Here is a 19,104-nt window from a genome sequence, read left to right as displayed (position 1 = left end):
CAGCATATCCAGACACTACGGGATGATGATGGCATTGAAACAGAGGATGACACGCGTAAAGCTGAAATACTAAACACCTTTTTCCAAAGCTGTTTCACAGAGGAAGACCGCACTGCAGTTCCTTCTCTAAATCCTCGCACAAACGAAAAAATGGCTGACATCGAAATAAGTGTCCAAGGAATAGAAAAGCAACTGGAATCACTCAATAGAGGAAAGTCCACTGGACCTGACGGGATACCAATTCGATTCTACACAGAGTACGCGAAAGAACTTGCCCCCCTTCTAACAGCCGTGTACCGCAAGTCTCTAGAGGAACGGAGGGTTCCAAATGATTGGAAAAGAGCACAGATAGTCCCAGTCTTCAAGAAGGGTTGTCGAGCAGATGCGCAAAACTATAGACCTATATCTCTTACGTCGATCTCTTGTAGAATTTTAGAACATGTTTTTTGCTCGCGTATCATGTCATTTCTGGAAACCCAGAATCTACTATGTAGGAATCAACATGGATTCCGGAAACAGCGATCGTGTGAGACCCAACTCGCCTTATTTGTTCATGAGACCCAGAAAATATTAGATACAGGCTCCCAGGTAGATGCTATTTTTCTTGACTTCCGGAAGGCGTTCGATACAGTTCCGCACTGTCGCCTGATAAACAAAGTAAGAGCCTACGGAATATCAGACCAGCTGTGTGGCTGGATTGAAGAGTTTTTAGCAAACAGAACACAGCATGTTGTTATCAATGGAGAGACGTCTACAGACGTTAAAGTAACCTCTGGCGTGCCACAGGGGAGTGTTATGGGACCATTGCTTTTCACAATATATATAAATGACCTAGTAGATAGTGTCGGAAGTTCCATGCGGCTTTTCGCGGATGATGCTGTAGTATACAGAGAAGTTGCTGCATTAGAAAATTGTAGCGAAATACAGGAAGATCTGCAGCGGATAGGCACTTGGTGCAGGGAGTGGCAACTGACCCTTAACATAGACAAATGTAATGTATTGCGAATACATAGAAAGAAGGATCCTTTATTGTATGATTATATGATAGCGGGACAAACACTGGTAGCAGTTACTTCTGTAAAATATCTGGGAGTGTGCGTACGGAACGATTTGAAGTGGAATGATCATATAAAATTAATTGTTGGTAAGGCGGGTACCAGGTTGAGATTCATTGGGAGAGTGCTTAGAAAATGTAGTCCATCAACAAAGGAGGTGGCTTACAAAACACTCGTTCGACCTATACTTGAGTATTGCTCATCAGTGTGGGATCCGTACCAGGTCGGGTTGACGGAGGAGATAGAGAAGATCTAAAGAAGAGCAGCGCGCTTTGTCACGGGGTTATTTGGTAACCGTGATAGCGTTACGGAGATGTTTAATAAACTCAAGTGGCAGACTCTGCAAGAGAGGCGCTCTGCATCGCGGTGTAGCTTGCTCGCCAGGTTTCGAGAGGGTGCGTTTCTGGATGAGGTATCGAATATATTGCTTCCCCCTACTTATACCTCCCGAGGAGATCACGAATGTAAAATTAGAGAGATTAGAGCGCGCACGGAGGCTTTCAGACAGTCGTTCTTCCCGCGAACCATACGCGACTGGAACAGGAAAGGGAGGTAATGACAGTGGCACGTAAAGTGCCCTCCGCCACACACCGTTGGGGGGCTTGCGGAGTATCAATGTAGATGTAGATGTAGATTACTTACTACCTAGAAAGAAATACTGTGGAGGTAGGTACCAGCAACCTCCTATACCTAACATGGTACATATATTACTTACTACCTAGAAAGAAATACTGTGGAGGTAGGTACCAGCAACCTCCTATTGGGGTGAAGATGATAACGGGCAGAGAGAAGGGAGAAGAAGGAGATGGACACAAGAGTGGGCACGATGGACAGAGGGGACGAGGGTGGGTAAATCGACAGAAAAGGAAGAGGAAGAGACAAACAGAAGGGAGAAGAGCAGATGGCCAGAAAAAGGAAACAAAAGGGGAAGGATAGTGGAGAGGAACAAAGAGAAGGACCGCCGGGGGGGGGGGGGGGGGGGGGGGGGGGAGAAATAACAGAGAGGGAAGAGGAGGAAATGGATGGAGAGAAGGACAAGGAGGAAATGAACAGAGAGATGGAAGAGGAAGAGATGGTCAGAGGGAGAGGAGAGCAGTGGATGGACAGAAAAAAGGAGGAGGAGCAGATGGACAGAGAGAGGGGCAAGGGGCAGGTTGAAAGAAAGAGCAGCGAGAAGTAGATGGACAGAGAAGGGGAAATGGCAGAAGGGGAAACGGCATATGATCAGAAAGAGGGAGGAGAAGGATATAGACAGAGGGGGATGGAACATATGGACAGGGAAAGAGGAGGAAGGAGTAGATGGACAGAGAGGGGGAGGGGCAGATGGTTAGAAAGTGGGGGGAGGAGGAAATGGATAGATGGAGAGGCAGGAGGAGATGGAGAGGGGGGCAGATGGGAAGAGAGAAGGGAGGAGGAGGAAATGTTCTAAAATAAGATTAGAATAAATACATACCCAACAACGTCAAGTACTCAGCTAATAATAATAGTAGTAATAATAATAATAATAATAATAATAATACCTGGAAAAGATAAAATAGCAAATTTCTGGCTAAAGAAGTTCACCTCAACACATTCACATCTAACTAAATTATTTAACAGTTACATTGCAGACCCATACACATTCCCTGATACACTTACACATGGAATAACTTATCTGAAACCTAAAGATCAAGCAGACACAGCAAACCCAGCTAAATATTGCCCCATAACATGCCTACCAACAATATACAAAATATTAACTTCAGTCATTACACAGAAATTAATGACACATACAACACAGAACAAAATTATAAATGAAGAACAAAAAGGCTGTTGCAAAGGAGTACGAGGATATAAAGAGCAACTGATAATAGATGCAGAGGTGACATATCAAGCTAAAACTAAACAAAGATCGCTACGCTACGCATACATTGATTACCAAAAAGGTTTTGATAGTGTACCCCACTCATGGTTACTACAAATATTGGAAATATACAGAGTAGATCCTCAATTGATATAGTTCCTGAACATAGTATTGAAAAATTGGAAAACCACACTTAATATCCAAACAAAATCAAATAATATCACATCACAGCCAATACAGATTAAGCGTGGAATATACCAAGGAGACTCATTAAGTCCTTTCTGGTTCCGTCTTGCTCTGAACCCATTATCCAACATGCTAAATAATACAAATTATGGATATAATATTACTGGAACATACCCACACAAAATCACACATTTGCTATACATGGATGATCTAAAACTACTGGCAGCAACCAATCAACAACTCAACCAATTACTAAAGATAACAGAAGTATTCAGCAATGATATAAATATGGCTTTTGGAACAAAGAAATGTAAGAAAAATAGCATAGTCAAGGGAAAACACACTAAACAAGAAAACTACATATTGAATAACCACAGTGACTCCATAGAAGCGATGGAAAAAACAGATGCCTATAAATATCTAGGATACAGACAAAAAATAGGAATATATAATACAAATATTAAAGAAGAACTAAAAGAAAAATATAGACAAAGACTAACAAAAATACTGAAAACAGAATTGACAGCAAGAAAAAAGACAAAAGCTATAAATACTTATGCTATACCAATATTGACCTACTCATTTGGAGTAGTGAAATGGAGTAACACAGACCTAGAAGCACTCAATACACTTACACGTTCACAATGCCACAAATATAGAATACATCACATACATTCAGCAACAGAAAGATTCACATTAAGCAGAAAGGAAGGAGGAAGGGGATTCATCGACATAAAAAACCTACATTATGGACAGGTAGACAATTTAAGAAAATTCTTTCTAGAACGAGCAGAAACTAGCAAAATACACAAAGCAATCACTCATATAAATACATCGGCTACACCACTGCAATTTCATAACCACTTCTACAACCCTTTAGATCACATAACATCAACAGATACAGACTTTGCAAACAACAAATAGAAACAGTAGATCACATCACAAGCGGATGTACAATACTAGCAAATACAGAATACACCAGAAGACATGACAATGTAGCAAAAATAATACATCAACAACTTGCCATACAACATAAACTAATAAAACAACACGTTCCCACATACAAGTATGCACCACAAAATGTACTGGAGAATGATGAATACAAATTATACTGGAACAGAACCATTATAACAGATAAAACAACACCACATAACAAACCTGACATCATACTCACCAATAAAAAGAAGAAATTAACACAACTAATCGAAATACCCATATCCAATACAACAAATACACAGAAGAAAACGGGAGAAAAAATTGAAAAATAAATCCAACTGACTGAGGAAGTCAAGGACATGTGGCATCCGGATATCGTTGACATTATACCAATTATACTATCAACTACAGGAGTCATACCACACAATATCCACCAGTACATCAACACAATACAGCTACATCCAAACGTATACATACTACTACAGAAATCTGTAATTATTGATACATGTTCAATTACCCGAAAGTTCCTAAATGCTATGTAACATATACCGTACAGTTAAAAGGAAGTCATGCTTGATCAAAGTCCGCGTCACTTTCCATTTTTAACCAGACATAATGTCTGAGAAAGGAAAGAAATAATAATAGAAGTTCCTCACTCAATACAATAATACTAAAGTATGTCAACTGCCACAGGCAAAACTTAAGTGTGGCGTGTATGGATTGCATAAAGGCATATTATAGTGCACCTAATGACTAGATCCTGAACTGGTTTGAACTATAGGATTTCACCCAAAATTTTTATAATTCTGTATGTATAGAATGAAATAATGGAATACTAGACAATCCAAAAATAATGAACAACAATGTTTTCATTCATGAATTATATGGGTAAGAAAAGGGAATATTTCACGGAGATTCTTTGCCTCATCTCTTATGTTGCATTTGTCAGATTCCTCTAACTAAATAGATTCTATTTCAATTATTAAGCTTTGTGACAACTTAATTAGTCATCTTTTTATATGGATGGTTTTAAACTATTTACAAGAAATGATAAAATCCTAAACAAAATACTAAGTACTGTTAATACATTTAGTGTTGACATCTGCATGCTGCTTGCTACTGAAATTAAGTGTGTTTAGAGGAAAACTTGTTAAGTCAAAGGAAATTCATTTGGGTGAAGATACTAGTAATAGTAAGCTAGAATCTGTTAAGACTTACTTGACACTTGCAAATAATGTGACAGGTATAATCTTCTGGAGAAGGGTACCAAGTGCCCAAAATCGGTTAAAAAATTACGTTTCTTTTATGTGACTAGTTGCTGATTAATTATGAAATTATTAAATGAATAATAATTATGAAATTACTAAATAAATAACAAATCAAATGATGCAGCAGTGAAGAAAAGAGTTCTTCAATAGTATTATGGGGCACAAAACTGAATTCAACTTCACAAGCAAAATTACGACTAAAGGTCACTGGCAGGTCCTGTAATTACATAAAGTTTCAGTATTTGGAACTGGATCCAACAAAATATTTTATCTGCAGACTATAAGAAACAAAAACTGTTTTAACATGTTCGGTGCTGCACACCCCAGGGCTAACATCAACAGACAGTATGTGACACACAAGGAAGGAGGACATCTGAGACAAATACAAGCAGTATGTTATAGTGCTACAGTTGGATTTGGGAAGGAATGTGTCTCAGCATCTGAATGAAACACTAATATTTCAAATAATACAATCTGAGACTGCAAATGGAAACAGAAGAATTATTGTCCTGGATAAGACAGTTACAAGAAAGTTCTCCCAGAATGCATAAGATACTGATACTGACTCCTCCCTGCAAAACAATCAAAACTTGGACTCAGGGCAAGCTAAAACAATGATGGAGAGAGCGCCCAAACCCAATGGAAAACTGGAAGCACCCAAAAATATACGTTCTGTTGTAACTAATAATAATAAATTAAATCCTATTTTTCTAGAACAGAAAAGCAGTACATTAAAAAGCTAAAAGTTGAAACAAATCATGCGTAATAGCAATAAGGTAGGAAGATTAGAATTCAACAGCCCATTGACAACAAGGTCAGTTGGAACACAAGCTCTGACTGTTATATCAGCATTTGTCCTGAGCAATATAGCAAAACCACAGAAATTTTATACTGGCTTGAACAGATGGGAACTGAATAACAGTCCTACCAAATTCAAGGCCAGTGTCTTAAGTACCCTTCAGTTCACTTTTTCAGTAAGACTATGGAATGCATGACAACTGTGAGTGTGCACAGCAGAAGCATCATAAAAATAAGCAGAGAAGAATATGACTGATGTTTCAGCAATTCAATATGCTTGTAATAGCTAAGTTGAATGATGATGTGTGTCTAAAAGAAGCTGCACGAACAATCAGCCACATCTTGATAAGATTTCAAAGTGGTGCGAAGTTTGACAACTTGCTACGAATGTTCACACATGTAAAATTGCGCACTTCACAAAATGAAAAATATGTAGTATACTATGACTACAATATCAATGAGTCAAAGTTGGAATCGGTCAACTCATACAAATATCTGGGTGGAACACTTTGCAGGAATATGAAATGGAACAATCGCATAGGCTCAGCTGTGGGTAAAGCTGGTGGTAGACTTCAGTCATTTGCAGAGTAGAGATGTAGATGTGGGTGAGAGTGAGATGTGGATGTTTTGGGGCTTGGGTCCTTACCTCTTCACTCTGCATATTGTCCATGTATTGTGGGACAACATGTGAAAGTGAGGTTTATGTCAGTTCTGTATTAACAGCTCCATAACGCAAGGCTCTGGAAATGTACAATGAAGGGGAGGGAGGGGAAAGGGACAGCATTTCAGAAGACGAAACTGACAAATGTCCTCTTTATCCCAATAATTCTTATCCTAAAGACATTTACTTCTTAGCAGTGTCCAGGGACACTATTAGGCTACTGAAAAAAAGATTCTGCACGCAATGGGAATGTGTGCACTTTATCCAGAGACACAACACTTTATGTACTGTTACACTGAGCGTATGAGACTTGACAGTGCACAGAACTGGGCAATTCAGTTCCTCAATAATGGTTACCATATGCCACCAAGTGGCAGGTGTGCTTTGTGCACCAGACTTCTACATAAATAAAACTAATTTGCAGATAACAATCAGAGCATCTGCCTTCACCACAAAATCACTACAGACAATGGTCACAAATAAACATAAATAATGTTGTTCTGGAAATAAAGTGCAATGTACATATTTCAGTTACTTCGTTATCAGTCTGCTAGTTTCAACATCTGAGCAATCTTGACTATCACCTAATCAGCATTTCAGAACTCAGCAGGTAGCAAATGGAACTCAATTCTGCAGCACATATTTGGTTTGACTAATGCTCTGTCTTGCCCCATATCTCATCGCTTCAGCCACTCTATTTTCAACCAATTACTCTTCAACAGCATTTTGCGGACTTTGCATGAGATCAAACTTTGCTGTTGCCTTCTTTTATTTAAGGTTTTACGCTTTCACTTGAAAAGCTTTCTTAAGGCCCCATCATAAATGATTTTCTTCTTTTAGTACAAAGACACTTTTTTCTTCTTACTATCCGATTTTCTACAAGCACCAGGTACTTCATATATTGAAGATAAATATTTATTTTTTTGCTCACTAATAACTTTGGTGTATTATTTGCTACAAGATAAGAGTTTTTACATCCTTAAAGAGTCAACAGTGAATCTCAAGAAATTACTCAACACAACACAGGACCAAAGTTTTAATTATTTACATGTATAGCAATTTCATTCTTAATATGGTAGTTACAACTAACCAGCAAGATTCCTACCACCATCAAGAATGTCAGAAAAAATCTTTCACTATACATTTTCAGTGTGGAAGAAACTAACTAGCCTTAATGGCTATGGCACACACACACACACATTCCAATCCTGGGAGCGGAAAGACTTACCTTAGGGGGAAAAAAGGACGGGTATACACTCGCACACACACACATATCCAGCCGCACATACACAGACACGGATGGATGTGCGGATGGATGTGTGTGTGTGTGTGCGCGCGAGTGTATACCCGTCCTTCTTTCCCCCTAAGGTACGTCTTTCCGCTCCCGGGACTGGAATGACTCCTTACCCTCTCCCTTAAAACCCACATCCTTTCGTCTTTCCCTCTCCTTCCCTCTTTCCTGATGAGGCAACAGTTTGTTGCGAAAGCTTGAATTTTGTGTGTATGTTTGTGTGTCTATCGACGTGCCAGCGCTTTCGTTTAGTAAGTCACATCATCTTAGGGAAACATTCCACGCGGGAAAAATTTATTTAAAAACAAAGATGATGTGACTTACCATACGAAAGCGCTGGCAGGTCGATAGAAACACAAACAGACACATACATACACACAAAATTCAAGCTTTCGCAACAAACTGTTGCCTCATCAGGAAAGAGGGAAAGACGAAAGGAAGTGGGTTTTAAGGGAGAGGGTAAGGACTCGTTGCAATCCCGGGAGCGGAAAGACTTACCTTAGGGGGAAAAAAGGACTGGTATACACTCGCACACACACACACATATCAATCCACACATATACAGACACAAGCAGACATATTTAAAGACAAAGAGTTTGGGCAGAGATGTCAGTCGAGGCGGAAGCGTAGAGGCAAAGATGATGTTGAATGACAGGTGAGGTATGTGTGGCGGCAACTTGAAATTAGCGGAGATTGAGGCCTGGTGGGTAACGGGAAGAGAGGATATATTGAAGAGCAAGTTCCCATCTCCGGAGTTGGGATAGGTTGGTGTTGGTGGGAAGTATCCAGATAACCCGGACGGTGTAACACTGTGTCAAGATGTGCTGGCCGTGCACCAAGGCATGTTTAGCCACAGGGTGATCCTCATTACCAACAAACACTGTCTGCCTGTGTCCATTCATGCGAATGGACAGCTTGTTGCTGGTCATTCCCACATAGAATGCATCACAGTGTAGGCAGGTCAGTTGGTAAATCACGTGGGTGCTTTCACATGTGGCTCTGTCTTTGATCGTGTACACCTTCCGGGTTACAGGACTGACGTAGGTGGTGGTAGGAGGGTGCATGGGACAGGTTTTACACTGGGGGCAATTACAAGGATAGGAGCCAGAGGGTAGGGAAGGTGGTTTGGGGATTTCATAGGGATGAACTAACAGGTTACGAAGGTTAGGTGGACGGCGGAAAGACACTCTTGGTGGAGTGGGGAGGATTTCATGAAGGATGGATCTCATTTCAGGGCAGGATTTGAGGAAGTCGTATCCCTGCTGGAGAGCCACATTCAGAGTCTGGTCCAGTCCCGGAAAGTATCCTGTCACAAGTGGGGCACTTTTGTGGTTCTTCTGTTGGGGATTCTGGGTTTGAGGGGATGAGGAAGTGGCTCTGGTTATTTGCTCCTGTACCAGGTCGGAAGGGTAGTTGCGGGATGCGAATGCTGTTGTCAGGTTGTTGGTGTAATGGTTCAGGGATTCCGGACTGGAGCAGATTCGTTTGCCACGAAGACCTAGGCTGTAGGGAAGGGACCGTTTGATGTGGAATGGGTGGCAGCTGTCATAACTGACATCTCTGCCCAAACTCTTTGTCTTTAAATATGTCTGCTTGTGTCTGTACGTGTGTGGATGGATATGTGTGTGTGTGTGTGTGTGTGTGTGTGTGTGTGTGTGTGTGTGTGTGCGCGCGCGAGTGTATACCCGTCCTTTTTTCCCCCTAAGGTAAGTCTTTCCGCTCCCGGGATTGGAATGACTCCTTACCCTCTCCCTTAAAACCCACTTCCTTTCGTCTTTCCCTCTCCTTCCCTCTTTCCTGATGAGGCAACAGTTTGTTGCGAAAGTTTGAATTTTGTGTGTATGTATGTGTCTGTTTGTGTTTCTATCGACCTGCCAGCACTTTCGTATGGTAAGTCACATCATCTTTGTTTTTAAATATATTTTTCCCGCGTGGAATGTTTCCCTCTATTATATATATAAACAAAGATGATGTGACTTACCATACGAAAGCGCTGGCAAGTCGATAGAAACACAAACAGACACATACATACACACAAAATTCTAGCTTTCGCAACCAATGGTTGCTTCGTCAGGAAAGAGGGAAGGAGAGGGAAAGACGAAAGGATGCGGGTTTTAAGGGAGAGGGTAAGGAGTCATTCAAATCCCGGGAGTGGAAAGACTTACCTTAGGGGGAAAAGAGGACAGGTATACACTCGCACACACACACACACACACACATATCCATCCGCACATACACAGACACAAGCAGACATTTGTAAAGGCAAAAAAAAATCGCATTCTGTCTCAGTTTCAACAAAGCCAGAACAGATACTTACTAACAACAAGACTAACCAGAAACTAACCAGAGTTGAAACAAGGCCCCGGAAGTAGACAACATTCCATTAGAACTACTGACGGCCTTGGGAGAGCCAGTCCTGACAAAACCCTACCATCTGGTGAGCAAGATGTACGAGACAGATGTATGAGACAGGCGAAATACCCTCTGACTTCAAGAAGAATATAATAATTCCAATCCCAAAGAAAGTAGGTGTTGACAGATGTGAAAATTAATGAACTGTTAGTTTAATAAGTCACAGCTGCAAAATACTAACGTGAATTCTTTACAGACAAATGGAAAAACTGGTAGAAGCCGACCTCAGCGAAGATCAGTTTGGATTCCGCAGAAATGTTGGAACACGTGAGGCAATACTGACCCTATGACTTATCTTAGAAAATAGATTAAGGAAAGGCAAATCTACATTTCTAGCATTTGTAGACTTAGAGAAACTTTTGACAATGTTGACTGGAATACTCTCTTTCAAATTCTAAAGGTGGCAGGGGTAAAATACAGGGAGCAAAAGGCTATTTACAATTTGTACAGAAACCAGATGGCAGTTATAAGAGTGGAGGGGCATGAAAGGGAAGCAGCAGTTGGGAAGGGAGTGAGACAGGGTTGTAGCTTCTCCCCGATGGTATTCAATCTGTATATTGAGCAAGCAGTAAAGGATACAAAAGAAAAGTTCGGAGTAGGCATTAAAATCCATGGAGAAGAAATAAAAACTTTGAGGTTCGCCGATGACATTGTAATTCTGTCAGAAACAACAAAGGACTTGGAAGAGTTGTTGAACGGAATGGACAGTGTCTTGAAAGGAGGATATAAGATGAACATCAACAAAAGCAAAATGAGGATCGTGGAATGTAGTCGAATTAAGTCGGGTGATGCTGAGGGAATTAGATTAGGAAATGAGACACTTAAAGTAGTAAAGAAGTTTTGCTATTTGGGGAGGAAAATAACTGATGATGGTCGAAGTAGAGAGGATATAAAATGTGGACTGGCAATGGCAAGGAAAGCGTTTCTGAAGAAGAGAAATTTGTTAACATCGAGTATAGATTTAAGTGTCAGGAAGTCGTTTCTGAAAGTATTTGTATGGAGTGTAGCCATGTATGGAAGTGAAACATGGACGATAAATAGTTTGGACAAGAAGAGAACAGAAGCTTTCAAAATGTGGTGATACAGAAGAATGCTGAAGATTAGATGGGTAGATCACATAACTAATGAGGAGGTATTGAATAGAATTGGGGAGAAGTGGAATTTGTGGCACAACTTGACAAGAAGAAGGGACCGGTTGGTAGGACATGTTCTGAGGCATCAAGGGATCACCAATTTAGCATTGGAGGGCAGCGTGGAGGGTAAAAATCGTAGAGGGAGACCAAGAGATGAATACACTAAGCAGATTCAGAAGGATGTAGGTTGCAGTAAGTACTGGGAGATGAAGAAGCTTGCACAGGATAGAGTAGCTTGGAGAGCTGCATCGAACCAGTCTCATGACTGAACACAACAACAACAACATTCAAACAATGGAAAATCCAGGATGGATTGCAACAATATTATGAAAAGGATAGTTGCTGCTCACCACACACACACACACACACACACACACACACACACACACACACACACACAGTTTGGCTTCAACTGCCAGAGACTGTGTGTGTGTGTGTGTGTGTGTGTGTGTGTGTGTGTGTGTGTGCATCTCCGATGAAGGCCTTGTTGACCGCAAGCTCATTTTCCAACAGTTGTGCCTATCTGCAACTCAGCATTTCCGCTATATGGTGAGAAACATAACTATTCAATACTTCTGAGTTTTATTTTGTGCTAAATTGTGTTTTGTTTTTGTTGTTTCTACTCTAATTTTCAGTAAAATGATAATGGTTTGAAGTAATACACAAGAAACATTTTATTACATTAATGCAGACACCAAAAACACAGAACACATGTATCCAAAAAACATGGATAAAAACTTTCACAGAACTGACAGCAAAGAACATATGTATCAGCAGAGGCACAGATTCTCATTTACAACACTCCTGCTAGAATCAAGGCCCTTAAAAACTTCATACTATTCCAAATTTCTTAATCATTTGATGACGATGTACTCTTGAGAATGACTCAGTCAAAATAAGCATCTGTTCCATCAGGATTTGTTGTACTATAACTCGAGCTGCATCTATTTTCTCTCTAATAAAATGGTATCTGACATTGATATGTTTTTTTCTTTCCACTGCATGTTTATTGTCACAATACAGTTTATTTGGGCTTTTTTTTAGCCTTTGTAGCCAGTGTGTGTCTTGACAAGTCAATGTCAGGGCCAGTATTCAGCTTCAGAAATTGATAAGAGCTACCGTCGGCTATTTCTTCCTGCTCTAGGAAATTACAGTTCCTTGCGATTTAAACAGAAAACCAGTCACTGCCCTCCTGTCCTCTATGTCCCCTGCCCAGCATGCATCACTGAACGCAGAGACACTGTATTTCTCTTTCTTAGAGAACTGCAGATTCAAGTTCCCAGTCCCTTTCAAATATCTCAAAATTCTTTTAACCGCCTGCCAATGAACTATATCCGGATCACTGCTGAATCGACTTACAGCTGCGATTGTATATGCATATACCAAAAAGCTTTTCTGTAGGGAACTTTCACCATGGCAGTTCTCTCTTCATCTATCTTAGACCTCCTATCATGCCTGAGTACTCCATTATTGTCTACAGCTGTCAACACTTGAGTGCAATCCTTTGTGTTGTGTTTATTAACAGGGTGTATACAACCTGGGACATCCGGGAGATCTGGGAAAAACCCGGGAATTTTTTCATCCGGGAGAAAACCAGGAAAAACCCGGGAATTTTTTAGAATTCCGGGAACTTTTCCTTGTTTTAGTTACCTATCAAATTTTTGTGATTTTGACTGGTAAGAACCAATACTCTAACGAAGGATATCACTGTATCTCACTTCTGCAGAATAATGCTGCAGCAAAAAACATGAACGAGAGAGAAAAAAAAAATAAAAAATAAAAAATAAAAAAAAATAAAACTTAGGTTGCAAAGGAAATGCGCCATATACAACAACAAAACACAGTGCTCATACAAGCGTCTACCAACCAAAGTGTGTCAAAGGCTTTAGGAAGGATATGCAGTGCTTCCTAACAACAAATTGCCTCCGATGAGTGTGACATGACAACTGTTTACATTTGATTCATTTGAGCAGTTGCAGGCAGGCTCTTGTGCATGCACAGTTGAGTCGCTTATGGGTAGTACCTCCTCCTACTTCTGGCTACAGATGTGTGGTTGGGCGCCACTATCTAAATTTCTCCGGTTTGGAAATATCGTAGATCCAGGGCTGATGCATAGAGCAGTCTGAGTTGTAGTGGGGAGGTGGGTAGTCTCCATGTGACCTGTGTTTACATTTAGTGATTCTGCCGTTTCCTCTTCGTTTATTGCTCTCACATTAAATGAAAAGAAAACGGATTTCTGTGGCCGGGAGCTACCAAATGAATTAAAATACGTTCGCATAATTACGGAAGGCTAAAATATGTTGATAGTTTCTGGTTTTATTTCCACCTTTCTGACTGTCAAGCATTAATCACCTTGTAGAACAATTAAGTTACTTTTGTCTGTTTGCTAAAGAGATTTGGCTTTTACTAATATTTTGCGCTGAGGCAGTCAATTTATTTGAAACGAAGTGTTTCATTTCACAGTGTTGGCTAGTTTCAACTGTTCACTGCATTTCAAGTGCATGTTTTCCATCTTCTAGCTCGTATGGCACTATGCCATAATAAAGAGCCAAACATGAGATAATACAGTACTGGTACTCAAGAAAATTTACCTCCGAATCTGGACATATGATTGTGCACTTTAAGCCGAATTATACATTTTACTATAGTTCATGTAATTCCGATGCTCCTGAAGTATCCTTTGATGTCTTGTTTCTTTTATGACATAATACAAGATATTTTAATATTTTACACGTACGAACATGCGGGCTTTTTGCGTCATCGTAGCTGCGCAGGCGCAGTACGTCTGTTATCTGGCGCTCTCTGGCAACTGCTGAAATGAACCAATTTCTAACAGGTCACGGGAAAATTTTGCGAATGGTGGTTTGAAAAGTGTTACTTTCAAAGTAAATTTCCTTTTGCGCAAGATGAACTATGTGCGAGAATGTACGATGAATTTCTTAAATCACAGAGCGTTTGACTCTCATTTAAAAATCAACTCTTTGAGGACGACCATCTAGAAGAATTTCGAGCCCAGAAGATCAGACATTTACATCGTTATTAAAAATTTTACTGGCACATTTGTGTGATGTATCTTAAAGTGTAACATGCCCAAAATGATCAGCATTATACGTGGAAGCTTAGCTTCTCTTGCAGCTTATTAATCTTCGAGACCAATATTATTTGTGAAAGCTTTGTTTTTCTTCTAGCAAAACTATGTATATTAATTTAAACCATTAAATTTTCTTTTTGAGTGTTCGCGCTACTTAAGAGTGATCTTGCTATTGGTTGACTACACTACGTGTCCTGTGCTGTCATCAGCTGCTGAGATCACGTGAAATGAGCTATGACTGGCTTACAAAAGCGCGTCGCAATCTCGATTTCATTGCTTCGGAAAGTAAGATGCAGTGTTTGGTTTGTAGTCAGCGAATGAGACACTATCTATCAGACTTAACAATGGGTAAAAAAAGCTCAGTATATGAGATATACTCTCATCACGTTCTTGATATGTGGTCTAAAAGCAATACTCCACATTGTTGGCTGGCAATCAAACATGACGACAAATTTCAACCTACAGATGAAGCAACCACTCCACATCAGGATCTTCCCTACTTAGTTAGTTAGTCCCTCACAAAACTAAACTAGACTGCTTGTCTTGAATTTTTTGAAAAGTCTTTGACATATTATACCATAACCATACGAAGTTACTGTCTTACACTTTCAGATGTTATTGTTGTGAAGATAATACTTTTTTTTCTTTTCTTTGAAAATGTTCCTTGCTATCTTCATTCAACATGAACAAGCATCAGATAACATACACTGTAGTAGTTTAGTTAAAGCATGACGAGAATCAAAACAATTATACCAACAGATGAACACTTATTAACAATCTGCACTGTTTCACGAGTAGCTAGAAACGCTCAAAAATTAACGTTTGTCTCACAAAGAGAAAAATTAGATAAAACAAAACAGTTTGTCTGCATACCTTTCATTATGGACTTCTCTGGAAGCTCACAATTTAAGTCTAACACTGACAAATGATTTCTTTTGTTTATCAATTCCAAACAAATGCTAAGAGCAAGTCTACAGTCATGAAAGTTTAAGAGCAAGTCTACAGTCATGAAAGTTTAAGAGCAAGTCTACAGTCAAGAAAGTTAAACACACAGTACACTGAGAAGCACAGTAGTTTACCTTTGACACACATATCTGCGACCATATTCCTGACAGCTGCCATTCTTCCTGACATTTCTTCAGCACTGGATATGAAGGGAAAAAGACCAGAAGCCCACCAGGAATAATACGGCTGAGATTAAGAATTGTTCGTCCAAGAGATGTTATGTACTGCGGATCATTCCTATAAATCATGCCAAGATATTAAGTACATTTGCACCAGATAGTATTAAAACACTAACACATACCAAATTACTGTTTATGATCTTCATAAGCTACAGAAATGATTGGAGACAAGGAGAGTAGTCCTTATAAAGACAAAGGGAAGAAAAAAAGAAAGACCAAATACAAATGCTTTGCAATACGAAAATTGACTGGAATGGGCATAGAATGATGGGTACAGAAAGCAGCTCATTTGGTTTAAAAAAAGAAAAAGAAATGAACTTTTACAAATATAGGACTTAATTTAATACTGAACAACTGGCATAAAGAGATGGGAATCAAAAATTTTCTTATACACTGGTTTATTTAAGTCTTTCCTCCTCCCTTCTATACATTTGGCTGCCCACTTAACAGAAGTGACCATACACTGATAAATATTTCTGACATTCCTTATTTGAGGACGTGAGATTACATTGTCACTCTCATGCTTAAAACCACAAATGTGCAAAAACGGCTATTCCGGCTTACATGCAATCACGAATTTCATTTTTCATGTTCTTTGTTCTGAAAAAGAAAATCTAGTGAGTTGTCATTGTAATGTATGACAAAATTCAATGTCCATTATCACTAAAGTATAAAACGAGTGAGCTCTCTAATGCTACGACAGCAAATGTGCCTCATTAGTGATTTTCACTTTCTGGTACAAGTCCTCATTGTACTGTGCAACCATGAATGTGCTACATGCATTGATTAGACGTCCAACAAATTTTTTTTCAAGTGATTACGACCACCTATTTCGTCTTCAGTTACATCATTTCATTACTGGACAAAACTGCATTTAAACATTGTCACTGGGAGTAAGACTGCACATTGTTAGCAACCCTTTTGTGGTGAGCAGTAACCCTGCACAGTATGAGCAAAAGAATAATATACTTAGACTGGTCTAGGAGATGTATAAAGAAAGCAGAACCTGCAACAAAAACATCATATACAAAACCCCAGCATCATCATGAGAAAGGTTTGGCAAATTTTAATTCATTAGGTATAAGGAAACATTTTGTTAGTTACAGAGTATGAGAGTATATTTAGCAAAAGTATGTTGTTTTGTTATTCAATTGTGAAAAGTATAAACAGGCATGCCATTCTCAGATTTAAAAAAATTCTTCATTTTTCAGATAACTGTAGTTCTACTGGAGGTTCACCTAGCACAGAATCAGATCTCCATGTGTCATCTCACAAATTTCAACCTTCAAATTGTACTGGGACAATCAGCTCTGATCATGACTATGTTGTTAATCTTGATCGTAACGTAGATGCTAGCAATCAGGCTTAAAGTCACCTAAGTAAATATGTAGAAGAACAAGGTACATACAACTAACTACATCTGTACTCTGCAAACCTCCATGAGATGCATGACAGAGGATACGTCCCATTGTACCAATTATTAGGGTGGCTTCTCATTCCATTCATGTATGTAGCACGGGAAGAATCATTGTTTGAATGTCGTGTGCATGCAGTAATTATTCTAATCTTATCCTCAAAATCCCTATTTGAGTGATAGGTAGGTAGTTGTAGTACAGTCCTTGAGTCATCGTTTAAAGCCAGTTCTTGAAACTTTGTTAATAGACTATCTTGGGATAGATCACATCTATCTTCATGAGTCTTACAGGTCAGTTCCTTCAGTATCTATGTAGCTCTCTTCCATGGATTAAACAAACCTGTGACCATTTTTGCTGCCCTTCTCTGTATAATTCAATATCCACTGTTAGTATTATTTGGTACGGGTCCCACACACTTGAGCAATATTGCAGAATGGGAGCAATATTACAGAAAGGGTCATACAAGTGATTTGTAAGCAATCTCCTTTGTAGACTGATCGCACTTCCCAACAGTATTCTACCAATAAACTAAATCTATCACCTGCTTTACTCAAAACCGAGACTATGTGAGCATTCCATTTCATATCCCTAAAATGCATTACATGCAGGTAATTGCACGAGTTGGCCAATTCCAGCAGTGATTCACTGATATTGTAGCCATAGGATACTACTTTTTTTCTGCACAATTTTACATTTATGAACATTTAAAGCAGGTTGCCAATCTTTGTACCACCTTGAAATCTTATCAACCTCTGACTGAATATTTATGCAGCTTCTTTCAGATAGTACTTCATTATAGAAAAATGTGTCATCTGCAAAAGCCTGATGTTACTATTAACATTGTCTTCAAGTTCATTAATACACAACATGAACAGCAAGGATCCCAACAGACTTCTCTGGGGCACACCCAAATTTACTTCTACACCTGACGATAACTCTCCATCCAAGACTACTTGCTGCATCCTCCCTACCAAAAAGTCCTCAACCCAGTCACAAATTTCACTTGAGACTCCATATAATCATACTTTTGACAATAAGTACATATGTGGTACTGAGTCAAATGCTTTTCAGAAATCAAGAAATACTGCAATTACTTGACTGGCTTGATCCAAAGCAGTCAGTATGTCACGTGAAAAAATTGCAAGTTCTGTTTCACATGATCGATGCTTTTGCAATCTATGGTGGTTGGCAATGAGGAGACCATTCTGTTCAAGATACCTCATTACGTATGAGATCAGAATATGTTCTAAGATTCTACAACAAATCAATGTCAAGGATGCTGGATGGCAGTTTTGCGTATCATTTCTACAACCCTTCTTGTAGACAGGTGTGGCCTGTGGTTTTTTCCAAGAATTGGGCACAGTCTTTTGTTCAAGGGATCTATGATAGATTATAGTTAGACAAGGGGCCAACTCAGCCCCAAATTCAGTATAGAATCTGACAGGGATTCGATTGGGGCCTGGAGTTTTGTTCAATTTTACTGATTTCAGATGTTTCTCAACACCACTGGCACTATATTTCATCCATCTTTTCAGTGGTGTGAGGATTAAATTGGGACAATTCTCCTGGGTTTTCCTTTGTAAAGGAACATTTGAAAATTGAGTTAAGCATTTCAGGGACTGAACACTGATTTTGGTGCCACTAACAACCTTCACACATGACCAGAATTTCTTTAGGTTCTGTGAAATATCATTTGACAATATTCAGCAACAGTAGTCATTAAAGGCATCACACATGCTCTCTTGACAGCCAAATGTGTTTCATTCAGAATCTTTCTATCTATAGCTCTATGCTTCGTTTTACACCTATTGTGCAGTAATCTCTGTTTCTT

General features: G+C 39.4%; 1 protein-coding gene across 1 annotated transcript in view; it reads right to left on the bottom strand.

The window, feature by feature from the left end:
- The window catches only part of LOC124605357 (regulator of telomere elongation helicase 1 homolog), a 125,792-nt gene that overhangs the window by 55,805 nt on the left and 50,883 nt on the right, over window positions 1-19,104 (bottom strand). The window contains exon 10 of the mRNA XM_047136983.1: window positions 15,754-15,916. Coding sequence (XP_046992939.1) covers window positions 15,754-15,916 — 163 coding nt within the window. The remainder of the gene's footprint in view (window positions 1-15,753; window positions 15,917-19,104) is intronic.

Source organism: Schistocerca americana, chromosome 3 (genome assembly GCF_021461395.2).
Source record: "Schistocerca americana isolate TAMUIC-IGC-003095 chromosome 3, iqSchAmer2.1, whole genome shotgun sequence".
NCBI lineage: Eukaryota > Metazoa > Arthropoda > Insecta > Orthoptera > Acrididae > Schistocerca > Schistocerca americana.
Note: the sequence above shows the minus strand (reverse complement) of the source record. Positions and strands in the feature narration are given on the sequence as shown.